The 20,752-nt window shown below is 43.9% G+C and overlaps 1 protein-coding gene across 3 annotated transcripts; it reads left to right on the top strand.

Annotated features, from left to right (window-relative positions):
* The first annotated feature begins 22 nt into the window (after window positions 1-22).
* Window positions 23-12,986, top strand: si:dkey-229b18.3 (uncharacterized). Of its 3 annotated transcripts, none has more exons than XM_052082747.1 (7): window positions 23-1,184; window positions 3,626-3,699; window positions 3,901-4,129; window positions 6,356-8,271; window positions 10,176-10,394; window positions 11,169-11,294; window positions 11,831-12,986. In XM_052082747.1, exons 1-6 carry the CDS (start codon window positions 923-925, stop codon window positions 11,271-11,273), a joined length of 2,805 nt encoding a protein of 934 aa, XP_051938707.1. In that variant the 5' UTR covers window positions 23-922; the 3' UTR covers window positions 11,274-11,294; window positions 11,831-12,986. The 3 variants fall into 3 exon arrangements, with proteins under 3 accessions (XP_051938707.1, XP_051938705.1, XP_051938706.1); XM_052082745.1 differs by having other exon boundaries at window positions 11,169-11,315; XM_052082746.1 differs by having other exon boundaries at window positions 11,169-11,315; window positions 11,763-12,986.
* Window positions 12,987-20,752: the final 7,766 nt, after the last annotated feature.

The following is a 20,752-nucleotide window of genomic DNA, read 5'->3' as shown; positions in this document are numbered from 1 at the left end:
TCTATTGGGAATCTCTCGCTCGCTCTCTCTGACACTGATGTGCACTGTGAGAAGGCGGGGAGGAGTTGGCTCGTTTAGGCTGATTAGCAACAAACAGAAGGTTGCGAGTTTACATTTTGGATTATTTTATCATCGGATTGGATTTTGCCATCACCGAAGGCGTATGAATTCACATCTGTGTTAACCCGATTCCCGTTTTCACGCTTTTCGGCGAGGCCAGGTGGCTATTTGCAACATTTGTGAGGGCTAATAGCGGAGGACAAACTCGCTTTTTTTAGGTCGTTAGAGGTGGCGATGGTGAGCTGATAGCTGCGTCATCATGTTGCTTCCGACTCGAGTTGGCCGAAAGAAATCTCAAGTTAACGCCGTCCCCAGCCATCCTTCTCCAAAGGCCACTCCCGACCACCTGAGGTAGATGTAACGCGGACCGCTGCCCGGGGGCAAAGCTTGCTAACGGCTGGGGACCGAACGAGGTGGCTGACTTTACATCACTTGGCGTTGTTGGCGCGATTCCCCCCCCTGGGCTGCAATTGTTGTCTCCACTCCAACGAACAGTTCCCCCAAAGCAAGCGTGTCGCCGTTTGAACGTCACAACAATAACGTGACCGAAACGTTTGTTAAACATTAACGATAGCCATATAAATATTTCATGTTTGGACGAGGACGAGTGATGCCTGCGATGACATCAAGGCTAAAAATCGGCAGCATCTACTGAAATGTTGTCGTTTGGCACTTTCGCCTTTAACATTTGATAAGAGAGAAATATTCAAATAATTTTTAACGAATTAGCCGAATAGACAACCGATGTTTTATCAGGGTGTCAAAGTGTGTTAAACTGGACGTCAGGGAGTTTTGACTGGGCCCTCCTCAAAGCAGGGACAAAGTTTCACCCTATCGATCAGCGGATACAAAACAAATCACGATGGCCGTGAAGGGTACACGTTGCCCCCCTAAGCCGTGGTCGAGTGTTGCCGGCGAAAGGAGCTGGTCCCCTAACTTCGAGTGGATCGGGGGGCTGCTTTACCGAAAGAAACTGGAGAGGGGCTTCCTCAACTACCGGGAGGTTTTGGACGAGGATCGGAGACTAGAGGCAGTCGCTACCTTTCACCGGCGACCACCCGGCATGCGTCACCTCTCCTTGGAGGAGACCTACAAATGCGTGGCCGAGAACTACTGGTGGGAGGGTAAGAACGTCTTTCTAAAGCCATGCGCCCATCTCACAAACCTTTCACGGCCTATCCTCACGTGACACGATAATAAGTGTCTTTAGAGGAGGAGGGACAGCATGATTCTCGGAATCACACATTTAGTGTGGCTAGGGTAGTTACGGTAAGGTCCTGTACTTGCTATTTTGACACAAACTTGCATTCATCCATTTTCTGTAGTGCTTGTCCTCAATTCTGTCACGGGTGAGCTGGAGCCTATCTCCGTGGAATACACCCAGGACTAGAAAGCCAGACAATGGCAAAGACACATATTGACAAACAAGCATTCACAGTCACATTCACATGTATAGACATCTGAAGTGCTAGAGAAAAAAAACCTATGCAAACTACATGTAAGAAGGCTGGCGCCATAAGTTAAAACCCAAACCTCAGAACTGTTTGGCCAACTTGCTAACCATCAGGTCACTCCAGAGAGATGAATGACTAAGATGTTTGAGCTGTATACCTCATGACGCAGGTATGCTGAACAAGACACAATTTAGTTGCTTTTTATGCAGCGGGGGCACGAAAAGTGTAGTTTTTCCATTGCAGTTTGTTACTGGTGTTGTGTCAGTACACCGAATGGCAAATCACATTTCCAAAAAGCAACGGAATGTGTGTGTAACTGTGATTAAAATGGTGGTTCACATCTCAGATTATATATTCTCATCCAACTATCAATTTTTAAACTACTGGTGAAGTCCTTGTCGCTGTGAGGGTACCAAGCAACAACTGTAACCCTTCGGGGCCATGTGTAGTTCCTTAAGGTATGGGCTATTATATGCAGTCTCTCTGTGTATTTTTGTCTCCGGTTACAATCCTTACATCCATTTTCAATGGCTTTTATCGATTGCATGTGAGCTAGCGAGGTAGACCTTTAGACTGGTTCGTCTGTCGTTTGCAAGGAACATACAGACAAACATTGTTGTTTTTAGTAGATTGGAGTAAGCCACACAAACACAGAGAAAACACAAACTCCAGACAGGAAGGTTGGAACCATGAGTCAAACCCCAAAGAGTGATGGAGGCATGCTTCCCATCAAACTACAGTGCAGTGACCGATTTCATTATATTTATTCTAATCTCTAGTTGTGGACCTCCACAGGTTTGGACTCAGCCGTGGGCCACCTTCATGGGCAGGGCCTCTGTAGTTTGTGAACTGTACAGTAATTTCAAATTCGGTATAAACAACTTGTCTCTGTAGCTAAATAAAATGACCCAACTGACATCTTGTCAAGCAAATCAAAAGAAAGCAGATGTATTTACTAAAAGAGCCTTTTATTGTACAACCCCAATACTGATGAAGCTGCGACGTTGTGTTAAACATAAATATGCCGCTTGCCCTTTTGATGATATTATGGACCATAGATGATGAAATCCCTAAATTCCTTGCAATCGCACATTGAGGTGCATTGTCCTGAAACTGTTTGGCTATTTTTGCTTTTGTTCACAAATAGGCGAACCTCACCCAATCTTTGCTTGAGCAATTGAGCAATTCAGGGGTGCTCCTTCCAGTTCGCCTGTTCACCTGAGGGATGTTCCAAATGAGTGTTTACGGGTGTTTAACGATTCCTCAACTTTCTATATTTGCGACCTTTCCCAGCTTTTTTGGAATGTTTTGCAGCCATTAAATTCTAAGTTCATGATTATTTGCTAAAAACAATGAAACTTATCAGTTTAAACTGGTAAAATGGACACTTTGATCCGCTCCACTTTCATCTATAACTGCTACAAACAACAAAGTGTATGAGGGAAAAGTGATTAGGATTGCACGACTGCCCAGTTTTATTGTGTTGGGTTTATTATTTTACTTTATGTTAACCGGTTTGTAAACCGCTTTGTTACAGCTGCAGCTATTGTGAAAGCGCTATATAAATCATAATAAGATATGGGAAGATATCCTTTATTTGTCCCACACTGGGGAAATTTACAGCCTCCAGCAGCAAGAATGTGGGTAGAAAGAAGAAAAAAAATCAACAAACACCGTTCGATTAAGTGCAATATAAATACAAAATGGATACATCACAGTGCTACTCACAATTGTTTTTCACATCAATTAAATATTTTTATTATTATTATTATAATGTATTGTATTAAACTTTAAATATCTTGTCTTTGTGGCGTACTCAACTAAAAATAGGTTGAACATGATTTGTTAATATTGTATTCTCTTTCAGCGCACCAACTTCATTGGAATAGGGTCTGTGCATTAGTCACCCGCTATTCTTGTCTCATTATTTCACTGACTGATTTCATAGTCACTGTTTTAAAAGGTTTATTATTGTCACTGTCGTTTTCAAAACCACACAGGATCATGCTGAGAAAGTCTTAATATTTTGTTAGCTTTTAAATAACAGATGTAGAAGTTGTGCCCCCCCACCCCTCCCAAAAAGATGTCAATAAATATATTTGTTGTTGCAGGGATGTATTTCCACATCAGAGACTTTGTCCTGGACTGCTCTGAGTGTCAGAGCCAGCAACACAAGGTGACAGAGGTGAGCAAGGTTTGCAATTTTGAAAAGAAATACACAATTTCAGTTCCTTATCTGGCATAAGTCATTTTCTCTTTATCACACATATTTTGAGTTGGCAGCTGCTCGCTCTCATCTTCTGTCAATCTTGGATATCCCTGACATCATTCCTACGGCGTAGCCCCTCCACCCTCACCACGCACTTAAAATCTGCCTCACTCCTAGGAGCTAGGCAGCCGAGGATGCGTCACGAAGACAATTGCATCGCACGGCTCTGACATGCTCAACAAGCTGAGGAGTCAGCGGGAGGCGGGGATGTTCTGTGACATCACTGTGCGCACTAACGGTCAGTCCTACGCCGCGCACAGGGCTGTGCTGGCAGCCGTCAGTGACCACTTCCAAGAAGTCTTTACAGAGATGGATTCCAGTATGAAGACAGACATAGATCTCACTGGTAAGTCAAAATATAGTCAGCGTATGTCACATTTACGTCTTAACAGTCGAGTATTTCATAAAAAAAACACAACACATGCAACCGTTTTAGCATCAAAACTGCAAGTCTATGTACAACTGTTACCATTCGTTGTCATTGTTTGAATTTTGGGGGGCAAACCTGTTCGGAATGGCTGTGTCTGAATAGGGATATTTGTGTACCGGTACATGTAATATCAGAAACCCACATTATTCATGGAGAATAGGGACAGTCTGTGAATTGCAAAAAACCCTGAGTAATTGAATGCCAACCTCAAAGATGTTTACAACTGCTTATATTCTTTGTGTAAACTATCAATATACGGTACCTCAAAAGTGTCATCCAAAAAGCCTTGAGTAACTTTTCAAACTTGTTAAAAAAATTCAGAGGAATTGCATGTTTGTCGCCTTTGTTACGCGTTAACAACGACTTGTCAAGCTCAAATGATGCCATCTTTTGTTAGCTTGAGCGTCTTAATAGCCACTCAGGAAGGCCTAAAAATACACGTGGCAAAGACTCATCTCCTGACCTGGACTGTCGCTATCTAGTGGGCAGACAGAAGCAAGAGGGACACATACTCTGCAATAAATGTAACTTGTCTCGTACTTGGAATGGTTAGGATTAAGGGTTAATTTAAATTAAAATTTAGGGAAGTGATTGTATTTCTAACACATGCGTCTGTTAGTAATTTTTATTCACCAAGCATAATACTTAGCATTTCAGTTTAATGTTATAGTCTTGTGAAAACTGGTATTTGTCTGGTTTTATGCTGAAATTAGATCAAATACGTCAAATTACTTTGAATACCTTTCTGAAAGATTCAAATAAAATTTACTCGTATTTTTTTTCCTAATTAATAATTAATTAGCTTAATCTAAAATCCATCCATCCATCATCCATCTTCTAGCACTTATCCGGGTTGCGGGGGCAACAGCTTTAGCAGGGAAGCTACCGTAATCTAAAATGATTTAGAATATTATACCCTCAATAAAAATTATTACACGGGGAAAAAAAAGTTGGGTGAACTCAAAATTTCAAGGTACCAAACTGATAACATTTGAAATTGGGCAATTCAACCAAACATTTTAAGTTTTGTGAATGTCAAAAATTGGCTTCAACGCACTTTCAACAAAGAAATAGGAGTTTACAGAAGTAATTGACCCCAACTTAAAGCTGTACCGGTAAGTAAAAACAATTCGGCAGATTGTTTTGGAGCAAACAACTTGCTTTGTTGTACGAACAAACATTGTTGCCATAAATGTCAAGAATTTACATTTTAAAAGTTGTTCCTACATAAATTACTGTTTCAACACTCCGTCACCCCCCCAAAAATTTTTACAGCATAACTCACAATTAGGTTTTCTCCCGCATTTGAACTACTCAACGGAGGATTCACAGAAAAACTCAAATTGCACGAAAATGCGGGAGATTAGTGTCTATGTAGTAGGCGTTTCTGTCATTGAAACAGCATCGTGAATGTTCCTCGGCATGTATTTGGAACCGAGAGTCGCCGCTTGGAATTGAAATGGATTTCCATGGGACAGGAGAAGTGAACCAATCTCGTTTTTCGTCAATGAAACTTAGCTTGTAGCCGACGTGTGCACATTTTGAGCATGACGTCTCTGATCCACTGGTTAAAGGACACTTTGATTCTGTCCTCTTTCATCTCAAACTGCTTCAAATAACAAAGTGTGTGACGGAAAAGTGGTTAGGACTGCACGACTGTCCGTGTTTTATGTTATGTGTTGTGTTTATTATTTATGTTAACTGTTCTGTTAAGCGCTTTGTTACAGCTGCCGCTGTTGTGAAAGCGCTATATAAATCAGCATGTATTGTATTGTATTGTATTGTAACGATGTTTAACAAAGTAGAATAGCATTTTAACAGATATCGTGATGTCATATAAGCATTTAATTCCTATTTACTTGGGAATCTGGTTAATTCATTTTAATGTTCAATTTAGCGACCCTTCATATACCAATTGAACTCAATACAGTGCAAATTGAAGAAAATGTTTACTTAATTCTTATAACTCATACTTGCCAGAACTCCTTGGGGCTCCTTTTAATGTTCTTTTGGGCGTTGGCAAAAGGTGAAGTCATAAAGGCGCAGCAGTTGAAAGCAGTTTTCTATCTTCCTGTTACCTAAAGTGTCTTTGTCATCTCGCTCACCAAGCAATCCATGTATCTAACTGTCTTTTCCACTCAGGTTTCAGCGAGGACAGCCTCTTGTCTCTGCTGGATTTCTCCTACTCTTCCACGCTTTGCGTGCGCTGGGTGGACCTCCCTGAAGTCATCACCATGGCCCGTCACTTGGGCATGTGGCCTGCTGTGGAGGCCTGCTCTGCTCTTATGAAAGAGCACCGCAACATTGTCCATCCTACCCAGGACGTAAAATTGGAGTACGGTGGGGTGTGTAGTCGGCGCCATCACCAAAAGACGGAACCCAAAAGGAAAAGGAAGTTAGAGGATAACACTGGCGGCGTCCACTTGACAGTGGATACATCTGATGAATCTGTGGAAGGGAGTCCGTGCTGCAATTTGCATAAAATGTCAAATGCTAAAGTCCATAACAGACTCCCCATGAGTCCCTCACACAGGATGAAACTCATGGACTTCAAATCTCCTTCCTCCAAGAAGACTGCCGTATCCACAAATATTGCCACCCCACAGTCCAAAAATTACTCCCCCATATCTCCACCCAACACCCGTCTTCTCCGCTCAAGTCCTGGGGCTGCTCAGCAAGTTCAGAGATTACTGCCCATATTGGAAAGCCCTCGACAAAACCGAAAATCGTGCACCCCCAGATCCAGTCCTGTTTGTAGCCCTGTCAGGGTGAAGCAGGAAGTGGAGGAGGTAGGAGTGGATGAGGAAGACTACGCAAGAGCCCAGGAGAAGTACAAACTAATGCTGGTTCTCGGCCTCCAGAGGACAGCCCTTCTCCCTCGCCCGGAAGATCTGATTGGTTGGAGGCAGAAGAAACGACTCAGGAAACTCAAAGCCAACAACTACTCGCTAACCAAGAGGCGAAAACCCCGCTCCGCTCCCCCAGTGCTACCATATACCCCTGTGACACTGTCTCTTCCCCTCTGCGACCCTGTGAACAGTATCCTACTCGACAAGGAGGGGAAAACCAAGTCTCGCGGCCCACCTGTCAATGAAGGAATTACGAAGAGACACAATTCCAAAAAACACGTCCCTCCTAGCGACAGGAGCATGCGAAGTAAAGGGGTCTTACCTGATATGTTCCGGGCAGCATCCCGGCCTGGCTTCAGTGGGAGAGAGCTCAGACGGTCTGTGAGGAACAGTGCTCGTGTCCATCCCCCTGTACAGCAGCCTGTGCGGCGTACCTCCAACAAAACTCCAGTGAGGAACACTGTCAGGATCAAACCAGAACCAGCTGAATACTCGGTCTCAGGTCTCTCTCTTGCATCAGTCAATCATTCGTCTCCGAGGACACGGGCCAGGAATAACATCACCGGCGCGGCGGTCAAGACACTACGCTACAACAGCAGTCGTCCAGGGACAAAAGCCAAGGCCAGGCAGGGCAGCACCAGAGAGGAGCGGAAGCCCCGGGGTAGACCCAGGAAAGTGTTGAGGGAGGAGATGGACACTGAGAGACAAGCAAAGGGCGATCAACACGATGGGTTCCAGTTCTCGGAGCACTCTCCTCCCCAAGCCATCTACAACCACCCTTTATACAAAGTTATCAAAGAGGAACCCCCAGATCCTGTGCCAGTTGGCGGCCCTTTGTTGGATCCTCCATCCCCAGACCTGGGTAAGCGCCAGAGCAAGCCTCCCATCAAACTACTGGACTCAGGCTTTTTGTTCAGCTTCTGCCGGCCTTCCGGGGCACCCATGGTGGGAATCAAGAAAGAAGAAGAGAGCGTGGATATTTGTTTGACGCGCTCCGTGTCACAAATCGGAGAGAAATTTGGAACGGGTCAATCCAAGCACAGGGCACTGAGAGCCAGAGGACCACCCCACACCTTGACGATGGTGAAGAGGGAGAGGGAGGAAAGGAGTGTGAGCCAGAGCAGGGTTCAGAGACGCCGGACCAACTCCAGAAACGACACGCCTTTAGTCAGATCGAAAGGGAAAAAGGCTGCACTTATCATACCAAAGGTAAGTAAAGGGGGTGGCCGTTGGTTCATAACTACAGCTGTGTAAAAATATAGTCATAGTGTCTTGGGCGGCACAGTGGCCCTCAGACAAAGTTTATGGGTTGCAATCCGAGCTCGGACCTTTCTGTGTGGACTGTGCATGTTTCGGTGCTAGCGTGGGCAACTCTGGTTTCTCTCCATATTTCAATAACATCCATGTTTGATCAGTGAAACACTCTATAAATTCCTCATCTGTGTGGATGTCAGTGTGAACGCTTGTCTCGCTATATGCGCCGTGTGATTGACTGGAGACCAGTACAAGACAAGCATCATAGAAAATTGACAAATGGATAGCTTCAATTAGGGTTTGGACAATTTATCGTTTTACCTTCAAAATCGTGATCTCAGATGACGCAATTTTATGATTGTCAAAGTTGTGTGCTTTTAGAGCACTCTTATTCTCCAAGCTCACCAGGTAAAAGCATTATGCGAAAATCCAATCAGCTCCGAATGCTAGGTGCCAAACCAGCTTGCTACACAGCAACAAGTAAGAGCTGCAAGGTGCAGGTTCTCTCGTCTCAGAAACTAATCCTCTCCTCCATGGCGGTAGGTAAATAAGACTTCTATCAATTGTTGTTGTCACTAAAAGTGGAGGAGGGAGGAGTAAAGCGCAAAACAACATCGCAGGTATGCAACAGTCAGAAGAGAACCTGAGAAGATAGAGAATTCAATCACGAAACTAATGTGAAATGCTGAGTCTCGAAAGACCCAAATTCGTGTTTGGGTGTAGAATACACTTCACAGACGCCTTGCTGGTAGAGAGCAGTCAGCTATGAACAGAAAATTAGTATCACAGTAAGTATCGATACATAAAGTATGACAATACAATACAATAAATGCTGATTTATATAGCGCTTTCATAACAGTGGCAGCTGTAACAAAGTGCTTAACAAAACAGTTAACATAAAGTAAAATAATAAACACAACACATAGCATAAAACCTCGTTGATATTGTCAGCACACGCTCGAAAATAAGAAATAAATCAGTTACAATTAACACCTATTTCAGATGAAATGAGACGACAGCTACATAGTTAACATCTGCTCAAAAACCAGAAAAGAATTGGTTGGGGGTTACGTCAGCCATAGTGACGCTCTTAAGTATATCCATCCATTCTCTGTACCACTTTTCCACACCTTATAAGGCAGTGCTCCAGACTTAACTATTTTATTTTATTTTTTTACTAGGTTCACAGTGGTCCCCTAATCTGGAATTGTCGTTTTCACATTTCCACCCATTTTTACTATTTTACAGATAATGGGCGAAAGGAGGAGAGCAGGAGTTTATGGTTTATGTGTAGAAAAATGAGCAAATTCACTGGTCGCACGAGCATGAGTTACCGGTAGATGAAAAAAATGACGTGCAATGTCCCAAGTTGTAGGGGCAAAATACTACCATTTAGAGGCGGACTAAAGTTTTACTTTTAACGTTTTGCTTATGTATGATGACATTTTCTTGTAGATGTAACTGTACTTAATATTGCACTGAAAATTGCACTGAAACTGAATTTTAAGAAAATGGTGAATTGAATCCAAATCGCTTTATGGGGCAGCATGGCACAGTGGTCGAGTGGTCGCCTCACAACCAGAAGGTTGTTGGTTCAACCCTTGTGACCATGTAGAAACATCCTTTAGCAAGATACTAAACCCTGATTTGCTCTCAATGGACCTGGACGCCCCTTGCATGGTAGTAATGTCCCATTGGTGTATGAATGTGTGCGTGAATGGTTGAATGTGAGGCTTTATAAAGCCCTTTGGGCACTATGGAGTAGGTCAGGCGCTATGCAAGCGCAATCTTTATCCATGTACAGTCTCGCGTAAGCCCCACAAGTCTTACACAGTTTTTTTTGTCTTGAATCCTACTAGCAAGAGCCTATCGCCATCCCATTGAGCAGCAGGGGCTGCGTCGTATTGGACTCTGTTCGCCGGGCAAGGCTAAAGCAGCTGCGAGGCCCGCGCAGCCAGGTCCCAAAAGCTCCAAAGGTGGCCCACTCTTGCACGCAATGCTCCACCTCCTACAAGGACTGCGATGCACTCATCATGCATCGCCTGCGGCACATCGCGGGCAAGCACTGGCCGTGTCTGGTAAGTTGAGATCCCCCTCATCCTCGGCCCGGACTCTTTAATTTATAATTGGCGGTGCAGAAAATGCACAGATGTGGGTTAAATCTGATTCAGCTTCTGGTTAATGCTGTAACGTGAGGAAAATCAGCAAAAATGTTTATTATCCCCCGCGCCCCCCTTCACGATGAAACCAGATGTTTGCAAATGTCTTACTTTTAAAAAGAAAAACAAAGACAATGAGTCTGTTTTTATGAAGGACTACAGAAATCAGAGATTTCTTGTTTTCGAGGGTGAAGTTTCAAGAATTTGGAAGGAAACGATTAATCGACTGAAATAACTATGAATTGATTTGACAATTGATGAGTTTGTCAAGTAAACATGGCACCTCTGCAAGCCTAATAAATATGGTCACTACACCACCATGTAAATTTACTTTGTTAATCGATTATGTTTATCACGACCAACATATGTTTAATTATAAAGGTTAATGGAGGAATGGGCTACTTTCAACACGGGACAGTGCGCTTATGTCACCTATAAAATGGAAGCAGTTGCTTAACTGTAAAGGTTGGTGCCAATGCCATCTAAGTTTGATGATCATTTTGAGGGTTTGCCATCAGAATGGCAGCGCGAGATCCCGCTAATCACTATCCACAGCTTGAACTTTTCATTATTTCCCATTGCAATCTGAACAAATTGGATAATTTCGAGGGTCTGCCGTAATAGGGTATCATCGGAATTGTATTTTTGACTCTTTGCTCGGATTCTGTTGTCTGATGGCCTTCTGCTCTGAAGCTTTGCAGTAAGACGTTCTTTCGACTGAGGAATGTACGGAACCACATCCGCACCCATGACCCCAAGTTGTACAAATGCAGGAATTGCATTGTCGCTGGCTCCTGAGGCCAGTACGTCATCCAAAGGGTGTGCTGAACCAAGGTTGAGGTTGGTGGCTCCGTTTCAAAGACTGACATGCAGTCTCTGAATACTTGGTTTACCTTAAAATATCAGGTCAACTTTGCCTTGCGGGTGATTCCTTCGAAATGATGGGAAAAATGCAGACTCTCCTGAGCAATACGAGATATATATATATATATATATATCCTCATCTCACCTATATAGAGAAAAAAAATATATATATATACACACACACATACACATTTAAAAACGTCTTTGGGAGTGAATGAGTTAAGATATAAACCGAAAATGGCATAGCCTTAACACAACAATTAAATTTTTTTTTACCTTTCATAGATTCATTATGGTTATTGATGATGTGTGATAAAGGAGTGCTCCAAAAACCTTGGCAATTGCCCCTCTGGAGCTTTGTGTGACCTAAATATGAAGTATTTTCCTTCAAAGTTTGGTTGAAGTCCTGTTTTTCTTGGTCAGTTACAGGTTTACGTTTTGGCCATGTGCAACCGAGTGGAAAAATGTCTTCCTATTTTTTTTCCCCCTAGAGTCCGACGTAGCGCAAATGACAAGGAAGTCACACGAGCAATCAGAAGCTTGTACATAATGGAGCCGTCACCCTCAAGCACAACGCGGTCTGTAAGGACAAGTGACTGTTCTTTTGATTTTAATCTAATCATGGTGGTATTTAAAAACCAAACCAAGGGTGGCATGTGTCCGTTTCCCCCCCAAAAACGTCAAAACTTGAACATTACACTCAGGAGGGTGGGGGAACAAGACACCGCCGTGCAACATCGATCCCATGTCATGAATCACGATCAACATGTTTGTGTATAAAAATGAAAAACGTGATTGTTTTAACTGGTCACCGTTGCATAGTGTCATCAATCCTATGTGTATAGTGGAATTTGGAGTGCACTTATCTTTAGCCTATGTTGTAAACCTAAGAGCTGGTGGTGAATTTGAAGGTGGGGCGGGAATACTTGAAGCCAAGGGTAGGAATACTTGAAGTGTTTTATTGGGTGGGAGGGGGTGCGTGTGAAGTCAAGGCGGTCTTTTTGGTTGTTTAAGTGTCCGTTTTGGTGTGCTCAACTTCGTAATACCTTCACTCGCTGCCGCCCTTTGTTCTGACCTGCTTTTCTCACATTTTAATCATCCGTATATGGGGGAGATGGGGGGGCGGGGGTACGCGTCAGTTACGACAACACTGCATGTGCATCTGCAGTACGTACGTGGACTTTTGCAACGTGACTGCTTCATGATGGCAATTTGATCCATCCCGTCCTCCACCTTAACCCAAGCCCCTTTTCCCTCCTACTGAATAAATGCAAAAGTGTGCACATAGAGATGTTTATTGTTCACAAATCAATTTTCAAAAATCTTTCGTCTCTGTTCAGATTGAATACATTTTGGACTTTTATATAGTTAAACTTGCTTTAATTTACCTTTGTTTTTCCTTTTGCTATAGTCTTGACCTCACGTGTTGAGCCAGCATGACAAATGATAGGATATTTAACAAAAATACAAGAGTATTTATATAAAATGCTGGGACCTTTTAACATGTTATTATCGGAAAAATAAGTGATTGCAAATGTTATTGAAATTGAGATTTTAAATGCATTCCTGTGCTTTTTGTGGTTGGAAAGGTTATGTGTTTGCTCTGGGGATGTCTAATTTGATCAATAAACCTGAGTATATAACATTGAGAGTCTCAAAAGATCTTTTTGTTTTCCTGAGAATTGTAGAACGTCATCTCCTGCACATCTCCACCGCCCGCTTGGCCAAAAATGTAATTGTTACTGACAAACGCATTTTTTTTCTTGATTTCTTTGTAGGGTTTCTGGAAGCCAAAAAGTTGCCATTTTAAATATTAAACTTTTTTTTTTAATTTTTGAAAGATTTTTTTTCCTACAAGTAACATTCTCTGAGATTGCTAATTCTTTACTTTTTGCCAGGGGTTGCAGCATATGCCCATCCATCCATTTTTCCATCCACTTTATCCTCACAAGAGTCGCGGGGTGTGCTGGAGCCTATTCCAGCTGTCTTTGGATGGTAAGGCGGGTTGCACCTTGAACTGGTTGCTAGCCACGGCTCGGCAGCCAATGGACAAACAACCATTCACGTTCACAATCACACCTAGGGACAATTTAGAGTGTTCCATTAGCCTGCCATGCGTGTTTTTTTAATGTGGAAGGAAACGAGTACCCGGAGAAAATCCATGCAGTCATGGGGGAAAAATGACAACCCCACACAGGAATCGAACCCTGCACCTCTGCGCTGTAAGGCGGCTGTGTTAACCAACTGACCAATGTTCCTCCCCCTCATGAGATACCACATATTTTCATACCCGTAATCCCTTTATTGAATGCTTTTTATTTCAATGGATACCAGTAATACACCACTTGGTGACAGTATCACTCTGTAGACACCTTCCCCTTCACTGTCTAGTTTGCATCTGTTCCGCTCCTGCAAACGGTGAGTTGTTTTACTATATTTTAGTTCTACTACACATTGGTTCTTAAAATTGAATTCATGAAATGAACTTGAGAATGCATTTGTATGATGCATTTCACTCATCAAAAGGTGAGTAGTTTTACCTAACGCATTTTTTGTCTTATTGATGTTTTTTGTGTTTGACAGTTAAGAATACTCAAAGTGAACGCAAGAGGTCCATTTCGTCAGTATGCCTCCCTTCGCAGCTGTCTTCAAGCAGTGAGTAATTTTTTTGTTTTGTTTTATTAGAATATTGTTACTAGGGTTTCATGTGGATTGGTTAGTCATATTAAAATATTTGCTCAATTTTATGTTTAAGTTTTATGATGGCCCTGGAATGAAATCATTCACTTAACATTACACCCCCCAGCACCCCCTGGGATATTTGGTTCCACTAAGAGGCTGGTGCACCATAATTTCACAAAAATAAAGTATTACAACACAAATACGGACATATCTGTGGAACTCCACTAGGTGGCGGCGTCACTCTTGATAGAACTTCAAGATCTTACGTCAACGTTTCCAAAGATGAGGGAGCCAGTGGGTTTTTGTTTTATTACACCGTGGTTATCGTATTTGTTTCAACCTCCATCACAGTTAAAAATGTTAATAGTGAATGACTGTCAACTTATTTACGATCATTCGTCATCACAAGAGCGAGTTGTTTACGTATGCTACCAGTGGTTCGCTTATTTTGGCTTTTTTACTAATCTGGCCAGTGGTCATATTTTGCCTACTGATGCTTCAGAGATTCCACTGGACCCTGGTGCCTTGGTTTTGAGTGACCCGACTGGCATTGACGTCACCGTACTCAAAACCTAGATCAAAAAATATTGTAAACCAAACTATATAGCAGCACATGTAGATAACAACAACATAACAGCTATTGAATATAACTAATATAATTGTTTGCTTCATAGATTGATATTACTGCGTGTTTTCATAATATATAATACTGTTATGTCATGTTTGTTTGGGAGAACTGTGTAATTGTTTTCATAAAATAGCTGTTTATTGAAATCCAGATTAATTTCTTGCTTGTTGTTTGTGAAAAAAATATATAGGAAGAGAATCTTGAAAAAAATAATTGCAAGTTCAATAGCAATTGAAATTTTAAGGGCCAGGGTGCAATTAGATTATTTTTCAAAGTCATTCAGCCCTACTGTACACTGCTCTTAGGAACATTTTAGTTTTTGAAAGGCAGGTGCAGATTAATGACGGATTATTTGAGATGCAAGAGTTCAGTTGACTCGGTTCTGAGCATGGTCACGGAATGATTTACACTCACAAATCAAGGCACAACTGTACTGTAGTTTTCAAGACAAAAAGGTGGTGGTTGCCCCACTGTGTTTTCTAAATCTAAATCCAACACAAAATACCTTAGCTAGTGCATCATCTCAATCAGTGTTTTTACACAGTTTATGCATGATCGACTCAAAGCCAGCCAATGGTAGCTTTAGGCCCAATTGTAAGTAGTGCCTTCACACTGCCGCATTATTCGGGGGGCCTCCGTCTACTTTTTCAGGTCTTGCAAACCAGCAGGGTCTTGCTTACTCGGGTTACCCTCGCAGCACCAGCGCCTGCATATGTGGGCTTACAGAGAGTACGCCCAGGAACAGCTGACAATTTATGCTGCTGAGGCCCCCACATTCTCGGTGGGAAGGAGGAAGAAGAGGATGGGGGGAGGAGGTGGAGGCCGCGGTTGGGTGGCAAAGGGTTAAAAAAAAAAGCGAGGATGGGTAGCACACATACGGGTCGCCGAGGGTGAGAGGGGAGAGAGGCGGCTCGCCTTTTTGTAGCTTGTCAGCAATTGCCTGTGTGTGAAAGCTACTTGGCAGGAATGCTTGGAGCGTACCAAGTGTGGCCAGTGAGTGGGGGGGGGGGTTCAAAAAGAGAATCGTTGACGTGTGTGTGGCACAAATGAGCCTTTAGCGCCTGCTTTCGTAGGTGTGTGTGTGTGTGTGTGAGAGAGAGAGAGAGAATGGGGTCTGGAGAGAGTATGTGGATATGTCCTCGCTCTCTCTCGAGAAGCAACAAAAGATGGGGAATGAGACACCCCTCCTACCCTCCCCTTTCCACTCCTCTCGACTCCCCCCTTTCCCTTCCCCAGCTCTCAAGAGAAAGAAAGCAACCCCGAAAGGGGAAAAAAGGGAAAGAAGATGATGAAACCCGAAGTGGCCCTGCATTGGGAATTGTTTGCATGCATCTGGATCGTGTGTGTGTGTGTGTGAGTGCGCGTGCGTGCGTGCTCTTCATTATTTGTGGGTGTCTTGTTGATCGTGTGTGTGTGTGTGTGCGTGCGCGCGTGCGTGCTCGTAATTATTTGTGGGTGTCTTGTTGATCGTGTGTGTGTGTGTGTGTGTGTGTGCGTGCGTGCTCGTCATTTATTTGTGGGTGTCTTGTGTGTGTGCGTTTTTGTTCCTGGCAGGGGTTGTTATTGTTTTAAGTGTGTGTTGTGTGTGCTTGTGAGACAACCAGTAGCCTGTTGCTTTTTAGCTATGCGACCCCCCCCTCCCCCCAAACAGGAGGAATGCAGCGAGCAGATCCTGCAGGATTCCTCCTCCACTCTGGCTTCATTATTCCCAAATGCCGCCGTTGAGTCAAGCATGGAAAAACATATTTTCATATTTAGGTTGCTGACACCAAAATGGAGTATCTCCTGCAACCTTAACACACTCCAGCTGTAATCGTTTCCTCACCAAAAACGCAATACAGTGGAACTAATATTGTTACTGGCAGTCAGAGCATGGGGACTAGCGGTTAGCACATCTGCATCGCAGTTCAGATGTTCAGGTTACGCCAGCTCCGTCCCACTTGCCAAAAATGTAGTGTTGAACTACATTGTTTCCACAGTTTCCCTACAGCCCGTAGTCTCCTCTTGAATATCGCACAAGAAAAAAAAAGCATGTGTTAAAATGAGCTTACCCAGTTGCTTCACCTTAGTTGTAGTGACTGCTGCATTGTACTCCACAGTGTCCACATGATTAGTTTCGTGGCTGCCCTTAGTCTCCTCTCGATAAAGAACATCTCAATTAAAAGCCAGAAGGACAAAAGACAAAAGTAAAAACACATGCTAACATAAGCTTACGACGTTGCTTACGACATATCTCTGAATTCTGCACAATCTGCAGTCCGGTATTATACTCCACAGTCTCCATGTTGCTAAAGTGGTCCGTTTTTAGAAACCCACCTATCGAAAAAAATGTTTCTTAACCAACACCCGTCCGTGTTTCTGGAGCTGACGCTGTGCCTTAGCTCATGATGCAATTTTGCACTTGATTGTCTGTTTTTCTGCGGCTCTCTGATTACTTATAGCCCTCAGTATCCTCTTCGTCTTCGATCAAAAAGATGAAAACAAACCAAAAACACGTCGCTGTACCTTTGCTCTGGATGCCACACCGCAGTCTCCACTTTCGGATAAAATGTGTCATCTTACCAACAAGTCACATAGCAAGATATAAACACAGCAGGCCCTTTTCCTGTTTGTTCCAACTGATGAATTCAATGTGGCGTGGTTATCAGAGTACTTTTTTGATGTGAGAAAACAGGAGGCTTCAAAACATGGCAATTTAAGAAGTCTTAGACTTTAAAATAGACCAGGACACACATCTGGCCTGCCTACAGGCTCTGACCGGCCGTCACAATGATACCCCCCGCCCCAAAAAAGAAAAAGCAATGCTTTTATTTTGAAATTTGTGCTTTTATTTTATGCACACACCTGTGGACGCAGGTATAAGCAAGGTAGTGAGCATGCACTACGACTTGTCTACAGTATTGTCAGCTTAGCAACGTTTTCATTTATACCGAATGACTTATCCGACCCCTCTAGCAAATATTTTTTCCCCGAAAAGAGAATAGTAAAAATGAAAACGATGAACCTCATGATAGCAAAATTCTTAATTCCTGTACGGTGAAGGGAAAAGAAGCCAAGAAGATTAGGCCTGATAATTCTTTATGCAACTCTACAATTTCATATACTGTACTTATTGAGAGTACAATGCCATCACAGTATACATCATCTTATTTATTCATTCATCTTCCAAGCCGCTTGATCCTCATTAGGGTCGCGGGGGGTGCTGGAGCCTATCCCAGGTATCTTGGGGCAGTAGGCGGGGGACAGCCTGAACCATTTGCCAGACGATCGCAGGGCACATGTCACGATTCGGTTTGGGGACCAACAGGTGGCACTGTAGGGCTCCCCTGGCAGCTGCACACCTGTTGGCCATAGGTAATCAGGCCTATAAAAGGACTCTTGCCCGCACACTCGGTGTTCGGGTCATTGTTGCTTTTGCTACTGTCATGTTTGTTTGAGTCATGCTTTGGTTGCCGTTTTTGTTTTATCTTCAGTCATGATTTTTGTTTGCTACTTTGGACTTTGTTTGTTTAGGATTTAGTTTTCTGTGTTTTGTCAATACACATCTTCAAATACACCCTGCTCCTCTCTCCTGCCTGCTTTTTGGGGTCCACCACCACCCTGCAACGTGACAGAATGACCCGACCACCTGGACCCCACAGGTACGATGGATTGGTCCCCATTCCACCATGTGCCTGGCGGAGCGCGTCTGCGGCCGACACCCTTCCCCCTTTCAGGCAGCGCTGGTAAGGCGGCTGTCCTGTTTTTGTCTCGTCAAGCCGCGTCTACGGTGGGCCGAGCCGCGTCCGCGTCTTCGTTGAGCCGAGGCTCGTCACGTGTTTGTTGGAGCAAAGTCACATTCACGTCGACGACAAGCAGTGCCACGTACACGCCCACGTCAGGCCGAGCCCCTGTTCACGACCGGCTGTTCCTTGTCCCCCGTTCCGTCGAGCTCCGTCCACGTCAGGCCACGCCCAGCCAAAAGGATTGCCCTCGCTTTTGTCCCTGTTCTCTGGCGAGGTGAAGGTCACCTCGCTTATCGTTCCTGCATTTCGGCGAGGCGAAGGTCGCCGTCGCGTTTTGTTCATGTTCTCCGGCGAGGCAAGGGTTGCTGTCGCTTTTAGTTCCTGTTCCCTGGTGAGGCAAGCCTTTTGGACCACTTTGGGACGTCTGGGATCCGTCCCTTGAGGGAGGGGTACTGTCACGATTCGGTTTGGGGACCAACAGGTGGCACTGTAGGGCTCCCCTGGCAGCTGCACACCTGTTGGCCATAGGTAATCAGGCCTATAAAAGGACTCTTGCCCGCACACTCGGTGTTCGGGTCATTGTTGCTTTTGCTACTGTCATGTTTGTTTGAGTCATGCTTTGGTTGCCGTTTTTGTTTTATCTTCAGTCATGATTTTTGTTTGCTACTTTGGACTTTGTTTGTTTAGGATTTAGTTTTCTGTGTTTTGTCAATACACATCTTCAAATACACCCTGCTCCTCTCTCCTGCCTGCTTTTTGGGGTCCACCACCACCCTGCAACGTGACAGCACACAGAGACAAACAACCCTCTGCGCTAACACTCAAAACTAAGGACAATTTAGAGTGTTCACTCAGCCTGCCATGCATGTTTTTGGAATGTGGGAGGAAACCGGAGTACCCGGAGAAAAAACACGCAGGCCCGGGGAAAACATGCAAACTCCACACAGGGAGGCCGGAGCTGGAATTGAACCCGGTATCTCTGCACTCTGAGGTCCATGCGCTAACCACTGGATCACTGGGCCACCCTACATCATATTATCACTGTCAATAATATTATACTTCATGGTTATCTATCTATTTCAAGAGCCGTGACTAGGAATGGCTGCTGAATTGTTGCACAAAAGTTTAAGTGTTAGATGGAATTTTAATGACCGTTTGTAATTTTGTGTGTAAAAAAAGTGTATTTCGTAATTGTAACTACATACTCCATCTACGCACGAAGCATTTTATTGAACCAAGACGCTATGCTTTTTCAAAATCTATGAAAAATAATTAGCAAAGTTGTTGTCAACACATTGGCTTGGTCCTCAGCAAGCATTCCAGTTTCTCATGTGACCCCTTTCCAAAATGAATTGCTCACGCCTGCTTTAAAGGGTAATCATTTCCTGAAAACTTTAAATTCACCGACTCCCATTCGTCACATTATTCCTGGTTGGGGGATTCCGTTCTTAGACCAAATCAGTGTTGGTGTGGCAACATGAAAGTCTAGCAAAGCCTACGCTCCACAAGCACTGCTGCTTTCGTGAGTCTATATCACACATAAAGAGGCTGACAGGTTAGGCAATTTTAAATGAATTAGGCCGTGAATAATTTCCAGCGTGTCACAATGTATTGGGGGTGAGGGTGCACTTTGAGTCACTGGTATACATCTTCGGAGTGGAATTTCGTTTTTTAATTTTTTTTATTACTCGGATCTGAATGTGCACGCAGTTGCATCTGCTCACGTACACCTGAAATGACACTGGCATTGGAAAGTGGTCTTGCGAGTCTATATGTAAAGGGAAGGCAGAGAAAGTAGCAGAGGAGAGGAAGTACAGGGCGGGCATTTAGGGTGGAGAAGAAGATGGGGTTGGAAAATAGGGAAAGTTAAAGGCTGAAAGGAGGAGGAGGAGACGGATGAAGGCGCTGGCGAGGGGAGGAAGGGATGGAGGGAGGGAGGTTCGTGGAGGGAGGAGGAGGAGGAGGGTTGATCTCTGGGGTTTGAAGCACATTAGTATTCATAGGGAAGAGGAGGCCACAGACAGCAGAGAAACAGGGGGACCAGACAGAACAGAATACCACACACACAAACCTTTCCTATTATGTGGAAGCGACACACAGTGTAATAACGGTGTCATAACATCTCATAGTTGTACACGGGCACGCAGCCACTAGAAATCCTCCCTGGAGACACTTCCTCAGACGAGGCCTCCCTCAAGTGCATTTCTCCCTCCATCCCCCTCTGGATCAAATCTGACTCTGGAAGCATCTCTCCTGCCCTCCCTTGTCAATAACGAGGGCTGTAGATGATGTCTTAAGGTGACCTTAGCTAGTGTATGCACCTCCAGATGTTTGAAGTAAGGAGGAACTGGTGAGAAGGGTTGGGAGAGGAAGACGTG

This window comes from Hippocampus zosterae, chromosome 12, assembly GCF_025434085.1.
Source record: "Hippocampus zosterae strain Florida chromosome 12, ASM2543408v3, whole genome shotgun sequence".
Classification (NCBI taxonomy): Eukaryota; Metazoa; Chordata; class Actinopteri; order Syngnathiformes; family Syngnathidae; genus Hippocampus; species Hippocampus zosterae.
This window is presented reverse-complemented; position numbering and strand designations above follow the sequence as displayed.